The sequence below is a fragment of the Oncorhynchus masou genome, chromosome 21 (assembly GCF_036934945.1).
Source record: "Oncorhynchus masou masou isolate Uvic2021 chromosome 21, UVic_Omas_1.1, whole genome shotgun sequence".
In the NCBI taxonomy this organism is placed as follows: Eukaryota; Metazoa; Chordata; class Actinopteri; order Salmoniformes; family Salmonidae; genus Oncorhynchus; species Oncorhynchus masou.
In genome coordinates this window covers 40,716,425-40,727,233 of record NC_088232.1, presented here as the reverse complement: position 1 = coordinate 40,727,233, position 10,809 = coordinate 40,716,425, and the positions used below count along the sequence as shown (strand labels likewise).

Sequence of the window (10,809 nt, the reverse complement as noted above, 5' to 3'; positions counted from 1 at the left end):
AGGATGGTTTGTACAAAGCTAAAAAAGGAGTGCCATGTTATCTATCATAAAGCGTTTCTCATGGTGGTCTGGGCAAAGATGGTGGATAAATGAAGATTGTTCATTTAACAAAAATGGTCAAGGTTCCTGTCTGTGTAAGTGGCCGTTCCCTCTCTCGCGTGAACAGATGGTTCTGGTCTACTTATTGTCCCATCCCCACTCTCCTCATCCTCCCCAGCACAACCAGAAAAAAAACAACCCTTCACAGGGCTGGGGCAATAATCAGACCATATTGGCAGAACAAATAAGGGAGTGGGATGTCTCGCTTTCTATACCATCTCTGGTCTGCCGACCCATGCTGTGAGCAGCTTGGGGAGCTTTTCTGTGGTTCGAACCAGTGGAGGCTGCCAAGGGAAGAATGGAACAGAGCAAATGGAATTCTGCTCCGGCCATTACCACGAGCCCATCCTCCCCAATTATGGTGCCACCAACCTCCTGTGGTTTGAAACCCTGGAATGATGGTACCTCTCCAGTCTCTCGGTCCTTGGAATCTCCCAATTCAGGTTTGTAATTTGGACAGATAGAGATTCGGACAGGTGTGTTGAATGGCGACAGAACCATAATTCTGAATTCAGAAGCTACAGTTTCCATTAACTTGTCCAGTGATTTCTTTAGTCAACATTTAGAACGTTTGCATAGAAAATAGATATAACAATTGCCTGCTAGGATGCGTTTCATGTATCCATTTAACTATCATGCATTGATAATATTGGGAGTTTGCCCCACCAAGATTTACATGCTAAAATTGGCACTGGATTTCACAAACTCATTTGTATCAACAGCCATACTTAACGATAACAACACCCACCCCTAGCACGCACTCCAGCTGGTATATCTCATTGGTCTTCCCCAAAGCCAACACCTCCTTTGGCCGCCTTTCCTTCCAGTTCTCTGCTGCCAAAGACTGGAACAAATTGCAAAAATCGTTGAAGTTGGAGACATTTCTCCCTCACTAACTTTAAACATCAGCTATCTGAGCAGCTTACCGATCGCTGCAGCTGTACATATCCCATCTGTAAATAGCACATCCAATCTACCTACCTCATCCCCATATTGTTTTTATTTACTTTTTTGCACACCAGTATCTCTACTTGCACAGCATCATCTGCACATCTATCACTCCAGTGTTCATTTGCTAAATTGTAATTACTTCGCTACTATGGCCTATTTATTGCCTTACCTCCTCACGCCATTTGCACACACTGTATATAGACTTTTTTCTATTGTGTTATTGAGTGTACGTTTGTTTATTCCATGTGTAACTCTGTGTTGTTTGTGTCGCACTGCTTTGCTTTATCTTGGCCAGGTCGCAGTTGTAAATGAGAACTTGTTCTCAACGGGCCTACCTGGTTAAATAAAGGTGAAATAAAAAATAAAAAAAATACTTTGTCGCGCAATATAATGAACAACCAAATATCCATAATATGAAGAAAAATGAATGAATAAAAACAACCCAACTCTATGAATACACTCCTTGGTTGTAGAACTCACACACTTGGCTTTATAATGTCACACAGTGAATTTGTCCTCACTAAATATAATGAATGACTCAATTTCTCCCTGGTAAAACTGAGTTGAATCAATTTGGAATTTAGTACAGCATAAAAGCGCATTATCCCAACCTTTGGGTTCATTAAGAGAATGTATGGTATCTAGTTGGATGATGATAGTGTGGTGGTGGGGATACACCCAACGGGCTCAGGAGGCAAATTGAGTCATGCGTCCTTCGAAACATGACCCGCCAAACCACGCTTGTTAACACCCACCTGTTTAACCCGGAAGCCAGCTGCACCAATGTGTTGGAGGAAACACTGTTCACCTGACTACCGTATGGTGGCAAAATTACAAGCTTTATGTACATGCTTTGTATGAGCCGTAAACCTGTACAGTTCCACTGTCTGTTTCTCTCATGTAAGAAGAAGCCAGTGTTCTTCCTCTATTTTTTGAGCAACTTGGTCACTCGGCCAAAGGCAAAGAGCCTCTGAGAGTGACCACAGGTTTTGGTTCATCCAGTTCTTTTCGTATCTTTCAAGGGCACAGCTGTGTGGAGATAAGAGAACAGAGACTAGCTTGAGCATCAGCGACAATTCTATCAGCAGAAAGGAGTAACACAACTGGTGTTTTCACTTGTTTGTGCGCAATGTTCCCACCATGATCTCACACACCTGCTAAACTGCCACAGAAAGAGGTTGTAATGTCCTATAAAGGCTGAAACTCAACTCGTTTGTTGAACTCTTAACTCTGCTCTGTTGTTGAGTGGATTGTTAACCAGCTCCAGATTTGCAAATCCTATAATAAAAAGTTATTTTGAATGATCTGCAGTCTTTCTTCCTTTTGATTAGAATTTCCACAACCAAGGTCAGCCTGTAGGTGTCCCGCCCGCCACAAGGAGTCGCTAGAGTGCAATGAGTCAAGTAAATTCCCCCCGGCGAAACCCTCCCCAAACTCAGAGATGCTGGGCCAATTGTGCGCCGCCCTGAGACTCCCGATTACAGCCTGTTGTGATACAGCCCGGAATCGAACCCGGGTCTGTAGTGACTCCTCTAGCATTGCGGTGCATTGCCTTAGACCACTGCCCCACTTGGGAGGCCAAAGGCAATATTTCTTAAACTTACAGAAGGTAAACAATATCTCCAAAACTAAATACCGTGGGGAAAATAAAGTATTTAGTCAGCCACCAATTGTGCACGTTCTCCCACTTAAAAAGATGAGAGAGGTCTGTAATTTTCATCATAGGTACACTTCAACTACAGACAAAATGAGATTTTTTTTTTTTTTAAATCACATTGTAGGATTTTTAATGAATTTATTTGCAAATTGTGGTGGAAAATAAGTATTTGGTCACCTACAAACAAGCAAGATTTCTGGCTCTCACAGACCTGTAACAACTTCTTTAAGAGGCTACTCTGTCCTCCACTCGTTACCTGTATTAATGGCACCTGTTTGAACTTCTTATCAGTATAAAAGACACCTGTCCACAACCTCAAACAGTCACACTCCAAACTCCACTATGGCCAAGACCAAAGAGCTGTCAAAGGACACCAGAAACAAAATTGTAGATCTGCACCAGGCTGGGAAGACTGAATCTGCAATAGGTAAGAAGCTTGGTTTGAAGAAATCAAATGTGGGAGCAATTATTATGAAATGGAAGACATACAAGACCACTGATAATCTCCCTCGATCTGGGGCTCCACGCAAGATCTCACCCCATGGGGTCAAAATGATCACAAGAATGGTGAGCAGAACTCCCAGAACCACACGGGGGGACCTAGTGAATGACCTGCAGAGAGCTAGGACCAAAGTAACAAAGCCTACCATCAGTAACACACTACGCCGCCAGGGACTCAAATCCTGCAGTGCCAGACGTGTCCCCCTGCCTAAGCCAGTACATGTCCAGGCCCGTCTGAAGTTTGCTAGAGAGCATTGGGATGATCCAGAAGAAGATTGGGAGAATGTCATATGGTCAGATGAAACCAAAATATAACTTTTTGGTAAAAACAATATTCGTGATTTTCTTTTTTATGCTGAGTTGCATCCAAAGAACACCATACCTACTGTGAACCATGGGGGCGGAAACATCATGCTTTCGGGCTGCAAAGGGACCAGGACGACTGATCCGTGTAAAGGAAAGAATGAATGGGGCCATGTATCGTGACATTTTGAGTGAAAACCTCCTTCCATCAGTAAGGGCATTGAAGATGAAACGTGGCTGGGTCTTTCAGCATGACAATGATCCCAAACACACCGCCCGGGCAACAAAGGAATGGCTTCGTAAGAAGCATTTCAAGGTCCTGGAGTGGCCGAGCCAGTCTCCAGATCTCAACCCCATAGAAAATCTTTGGAGGGAGTTGAAAGTCCATGTTGCCCAGCAACAGCCCTAAACCATCACTGCTCTAGAGAAGATCTGCATGGAGGAATGGGCCAAAATACCAGCAACAGTGTGTGAAAACCTTGTGAAGACTTACAGAAAATGTTTGACCTCTGTCATTGCCAACAAAGGGTATATAACAAAGTGTTGAGATAAGTATTTGGTCAATAACAAAAGTTTATTTTCCACCATCATTTGCAAATTCATTCAAAATCCTACAATGTGATTTTCTGGATTTTTTTCTCATTTTGTCTGTCATAGTTGAAGTGTACCTATGATAAATTACAGGCCTCATCTTTTTAAGTGGGAGAACTTGCACAATTGGTGGCTGACTAAATACTTTTTTGCCCCACTCTATACATGTTGTTATTAGTTGGCAGGGGTCATTACATCATTGTGTTTTGATGTATTTCTGATACAAAACATCTACCCCAAAAAATAAAGGGTAAGAACGATTTTCCATCTGATTCAGAACTCAAAGCCTTTACTTATGCCTTCATTTCCCAAAAATATAGACTCACCTTTCATTTGACACCCAATTGTATATTTTCCTATGAATCACTTCAGTCATGGGTCATTTGATGGAAATGCCCACATGCGGTTTCAGTGATCATTATTAATTATTCTATAAGACTAAACAATAGATAATACATTGTTCAATCCATCTGGAAAAAGTTAGACTTTCTAATGTACAGGTAGAGAACAGACTGAGGAATAGTAAAAGTCAACAATAGTAACAACTTAAAAGAATCATACATTTGTAAAACAAATATAGATAAAAGAACATGCCAAAAGTTGAACACATTTATTTTTTCCAGAAATCCCTTACAAATTTCATACAACATGTATGCAGTAGGTACAGACAACATAATATTCTAGTTTGAAGGAATTAGGGGTTGACCTAACAGGATGCATTCGTTTTGTGTTCCCAAAAAAGTGGTTTCCAAATTGAGCTCAACGGGAACACACCGTGTCATGTTTCTGCGTAAAACCATTACGTAGTCCATTAACAAGTGTTTGAGTGTCAGTCTCTGTCACGAGTTGAGGGAACTGCGGGTAGCTCTTTGGTGCCAGCTCAGCCAATTAGCACATCTGCTGAGTGGATTAGGACCATTTGTAGCGACCTAAAATACAGTGGCAGGGCTAGCACAGCTAATCTGGTCCTGCTAAAAACGTCTATTTTGGCAGACACAGGAAACTGGCTCAGCTGCTGTGGAAAAGGATTATGGGATCAGCTTTTGCAGACCTCTACTGTACCTTTGGTTACAGTGGTTGTACAATGGATGTTTGATTTTGCTTCTCACTATCTTCTTTGGGGGGAAAATATAGGTGTGGTTCACACTAGCTCTGAGAAATTCGTATTGTCCTTTGGTAGCAGTAACAGAACAATTGTCATTCTGAAAGATGCTGTGCACATTTCCCAATCGTTGTTAAAGATACCTGATATCATACGAACTCTTTGGAACACAGCCTTTGCTCATGACACTGCAGGAACCAGTCTCCTGTCTTCACCCCTAATGCCTTTGCTCATGACACTGCAGGAACCAGTCTCCTGTCTTCACCCCTAATGCCTTTGCTCATGACACTGCAGGAACCAGTCTCCTGTCTTCACCCCTAATACCTTTGCTCATGGCACTGCAGGAACCAGTCTCCTGTCTTCACCCCTAATACCTTTGCTCATGGCACTGCAGGAACCAGTCTCCTGTCTTCACCTCTAATGCCTTTGCTCATGGCACTGCAGGAACCAGTCTCCTGTCTTCACCCCTAATGCCTTTGCTCATGACACTGCAGGAACCAGTCTCCTGTCTTCACCCCTAATGCCTTTGCTCATGACACTGCAGGAACCAGTCTCCTGTCTTCACCCCTAATGCCTTTGCTCATGACACTGCAGGAACCAGTCTCCTGTCTTCACCCCTGATACCTTTGCTCATGACACTGCAGGAACCAGTCTCCTGTCTTCACCCCTAATACATTTGCTCATGGCACTGCAGGAACCAGTCTCCTGTCTTCACCCCTAATACCTTTGCTCATGGCACTGCAGGAACCAGTCTCCTGTCTTCACCCCTAATGCCTTTGCTCATGACACTGCAGGAACCAGTCTCCTGTCTTCACCCCTAATGCCTTTGCTCATGACACTGCAGGAACCAGTCTCCTGTCTTCACCCCTAATGCCTTTGCTCATGACACTGCAGGAACCAGTCTCCTGTCTTCACCCCTAATGCCTTTGCTCATGACACTGCAGGAACCAGTCTCCTGTCTTCACCCCTAATGCCTTTGCTCATGACACTGCAGGAACCAGTCTCCTGTCTTCACCCCTAATACCTTTGCTCATGGCACTGCAGGAACCAGTCTCCTGTCTTCACCCCTAATGCCTTTGCTCATGACACTGCAGGAACCAGTCTCCTGTCTTCACCCCTAATGCCTTTGCTCATGACACTGCAGGAACCAGTCTCCTGTCTTCACCCCTAATGCCTTTGCTCATGACACTGCAGGAACCAGTCTCCTGTCTTCACCCCTAATACCTTTGCTCATGACACTGCAGGAACCAGTCTCCTGTCTTCACCCCTAATGCCTTTGCTCATGACACTGCAGGAACCAGTCTCCTGTCTTCACCCCTAATGCCTTTGCTCATGACACTGCAGGAACCAGTCTCCTGTCTTCACCCCTAATGCCTTTGCTCATGACACTGCAGGAACCAGTCTCCTGTCTTCACCCCTAATGCCTTTGCTCATGACACTGCAGGAACCAGTCTCCTGTCTTCACCCCTAATGCCTTTGCTCATGACACTGCAGGAACCAGTCTCCTGTCTTCACCCCTAATGCCTTTGCTCATGACACTGCAGGAACCAGTCTCCTGTCTTCACCCCTAATACCTTTGCTCATGACACTGCAGGAACCAGTCTCCTGTCTTCACCCCTAATACCTTTGCTCATGACACTGCAGGAACCAGTCTCCTGTCTTCACCCCTAATACCTTTGCTCATGACACTGCAGGAACCAGTCTCCTGTCTTCACCCCTAATGCCTTTGCTCATGACACTGCAGGAACCAGTCTCCTGTCTTCACCCCTAATACCTTTGCTCATGACACTGCAGGAACCAGTCTCCTGTCTTCACCCCTAATACCTTTGCTCATGACACTGCAGGAACCAGTCTCCTGTCTTCACCCCTAATACCTTTGCTCATGACACTGCAGGAACCAGTCTCCTGTCTTCACCCCTAATACCTTTGCTCATGGCACTGCAGGAACCAGTCTCCTGTCTTCCTAATACCTTTGCTCATGGCACTGCAGGAACCAGTCTTGTCTTCACCCCTAATACCTTTGCTCATGGCACTGCAGGAACCAGTCTCCTGTCTTCACCCCTAATACCTTTGCTCATGGCACTGCAGGAACCAGTCTCCTGTCTTCACCCCTAATACCTTTGCTCATGGCACTGCAGGAACCAGTCTCCTGTCTTCACCCCTAATGCCTTTGCTCATGACACTGCAGGAACCAGTCTCCTGTCTTCACCCCTAATACCTTTCTCATGACACTGCAGGAACCAGTCTCCTGTCTTCACCCCTAATGCCTTTGCTCATGACACTGCAGGAACCAGTCTCCTGTCTTCACCCCTAATGCCTTTGCTCATGACACTGCAGGAACCAGTCTCCTGTCTTCACCCCTAATGCCTTTGCTCATGACACTGCAGGAACCAGTCTCCTGTCTTCACCCCTAATGCCTTTGCTCATGGCACTGCAGGAACCAGTCTCCTGTCTTCACCCCTAATACCTTTGCTCATGGCACTGCAGGAACCAGTCTCCTGTCTTCACCACTAATACCAGATTGGGGCGATGTATGCCAGTTCACGGATGTTACACCTGGTTTAATCCCACAGGAGGAAATTGGTTTAGTGATGAGCTTTGTTCTCTCTTGCTCTCCCTCATCATTTTAACCATGGTTCAAATAAGAGCTATAATCTAAGGAGCAGTATTGATACAGTTACATTATTGACATGGCATAGCAGTGAGACATCATAAAAGAGAGTCTGGATCATTCTATACAACCAGAGGCATCACTAGCATGCTTCAGTAACTGTAGCTGAACAATCGTCCAGCCTTTCCTTGCAATGTACCTCATTACAATATCAATATGTAAGAGAATTGACACCTTCAGAGAGGACGACTACTGTAGCACTATCGTTTGAAGACACCGTGAAATAAAACCTGTGTCTTTCACTCCAGTCCAGACTGGACCTGACAGTGGATGCCAAGATCTAGTGATGGATAGGTCCGCCTAGTTCTTATCAGTTGAAATCAATGGAAGTTGTTGGCTGTGGATGAGCTGCCAACACTTATGGGTGGCAACCAGCCCGAGGGGTTGCCAACCATCTGTGTACCAGGGGGCCGAGCCAAATACGTGACTTCCCAAAAGACACACAGGATGTAGCTAAATCAGACTCCCATAGCTAAACCTTTCTACCCACTGTGGCAACAAGCTGAATTACTCATCCAATCAGCAATTTTAAATCCATAACCTGCAGCTCCTATACTGCATGTCAATGCAGAATCTCACACAGGTGTGGTCTAGTAATTATTGATTATCAGATTATGGATCTCTGGGTTAGGGTTCAATGCATTGTTAACACTGAAGTCCAATTTGTAAGTCGCTCTGGATAAGAGCGTCTGCTAAATGACTTAAATGTAATGTTAAATGTAAGTGCTAGCACAGTGGAGTAAAGCTCCACCATACCTGGCTAGGTGCTGCATACTGAGGGATTAAAACATGCACTCTAGATCTGGTGGTTGTTTTAAGGCACTTTCTGCCCAGCGAATGCTGGAGGTGGGATGTCCTGACAGATGCTGTGGCTTTGAGACAGGTCCATGAAGGAAGGGGCTCTCCCCTTCACTGGGGTGCTCCCAACGTCTATCCAGGTCAGCACGCGGGCAGAGGGCCGGTGGTGCAGTGCCAGCTGCCTGGAGCTGTAGCCACACACCCCGATCCCCAAGGCCCCCAGGAGCATGGCCAGACGGGGTAGGTCCCCAGATCTCTGGGTCTCACTCGCCGTAGCCTGGGTCTGATGGGGAGACAAAGCAACATGACATGATGTGGTTCAAGGGGAAAGCAATCTTATTCATGAATAATGGTTTGGGAGATGGCATGGCATTGGCATCCATAGGATAATCATAATAGGCTTTCTAAACGGGCTCAACATTAACCACTGAGACTACGGCACTGACCAATGTCTGTGCATTGTGCTATATACTGATAGATAAGGGGATGTAGTGGGCTGCAGTCACATAAACAGAACATAACTCAAAAACAAAACCTTCCAGTCTCTTGCAACAAAATTCCCAATTTCCCAAAGTACCAAGTCAGCCACATTATGACCCTTCACCCCCACACCCCAATTGAAGAGATTAAAAACCCATCTTGCCACATTTGCCAAATTACCGTCTGTGACAAACAAAGGCTGTTATTTTGTGAGATGGACAATTTCCTCGCAGGCCCCTAGAGAATAATAAAGAGCAGAGAAGAGGAAATAATAGATCCCCAGCTATAATGGGGCTGGGACTCAGGCTGTTAAGCAGCCCTTCCTGATGCTCCCTCAGAGTTATTTTAATCATAATTCAACAAACCATGTCATGGATTTCTCCCTCACTAGCTAGCAGTAAACACTACTGAATAAGTCCAATAAAGTTGAGCTAAAACAAAAGACTTCCTCAAACTTGCAGCTGAGGAGTAAGACCGAGAATATATATTTTTTTTATGCAAGTAGAAGCGTAAACTGCACTGTGGTCTATCACACATTACAACACCACTGTGTTCTCGGTCATTCATAGCCTGCAGACACTCAAGTTTGAATAGAAAGGGGAACGGCAATCTTAACAAGCTGGCCACTGGTGTTAGTGAGAAACAGACACACAAACTGCCCAATGTTCTATCAAATTGCAAGGCCGCTGCACTTTCTTACAAGGACCTAAACATGAAACCATTTGAGACAAACTGCCCTACTTCAAGGTGCAATAGGTTAGTAATAAATGATAACATTAGGCTCAGTAAAGCAATGTCTGGCCAACGGGCATTAACCTGGAAGACATGCAGTACCTGTCCATCCATTCACAACTACAGGCAATACAGCATACATCAACACACTATCTCAAGTCCCAGGGACTCCCTCGAGACTCCTAAAGCCACAGAATGCCAAGGACCAAGTCATCTATACTAGAACATCAGCAGATATTGCAGGGCATTTATGTTTGAAAGGTCCTCAATCAAGGCAAGATCAGGCCAAACAAAGCAGAATCCACTGCCTCATGCTGACCAGTGTTGAAGACATACAGTTTCCAGTGATTTAGCCAGAATATAACTAATTTGGACCAGAGCTACTTGAGGTAGCAGACAGTTGAAACACCACTAATCCCCTTAGAGTAAGGAATGGCACAGAATAACATGCAGTACTTTGTGTACTCATAAGATTTGTCTAAAAGGACAAGCAAAAAAGGACAAGACTAAACAGTACAATTTTGTACACATCACTGGCCACTCACCTGTAGATACCGTAGGTATCCAGGAGATAGACTTGGGAGTCTGAACAACATCTTGCTGCGGGTCTCCAGGGTTTCAAACTTTTCCTTAGAGACTGATAGTGAAAATACAGCTCAGTTCCTCTCAAACTGTTTGCTCGCAGTCTTCCTAGACTCTCTTTCTCTCCAGTGAGAACCCCACTGTAAGAGGGCTCGTCAGAGGACCTGGACGTGGGGACCTGCTGTTGTCAACCTGGTGCGTGTCAGCCTCTGAAGCTCTTATATATCCTCTCCTCTTTACACAACTACAGTACAATATAGAACACAGGTGGTGTGTGAGTGGATTATGGGAGTTGCTGGCACAGAGACAATGACCTAGGAGTAAGACAGGGAGGAGGGGGGA

At 44.9% G+C, this 10,809-nt stretch overlaps 1 protein-coding gene across 1 annotated transcript; it reads right to left on the bottom strand.

The window, feature by feature from the left end:
* Positions 1-8,602: 8,602 nt before the first annotated feature.
* zgc:193593 (uncharacterized protein LOC564090 homolog) lies at positions 8,603-10,606 on the bottom strand. Its single transcript, XM_064926954.1, has 2 exons — positions 10,431-10,606; positions 8,603-8,956 (listed from the first exon to the last, which is right to left on the bottom strand). The coding sequence occupies exons 1-2, from the start codon at positions 10,479-10,481 to the stop codon at positions 8,690-8,692; spliced, it is 318 nt and encodes a 105-aa protein (XP_064783026.1). The 5' UTR covers positions 10,482-10,606; the 3' UTR covers positions 8,603-8,689.
* Positions 10,607-10,809: the final 203 nt, after the last annotated feature.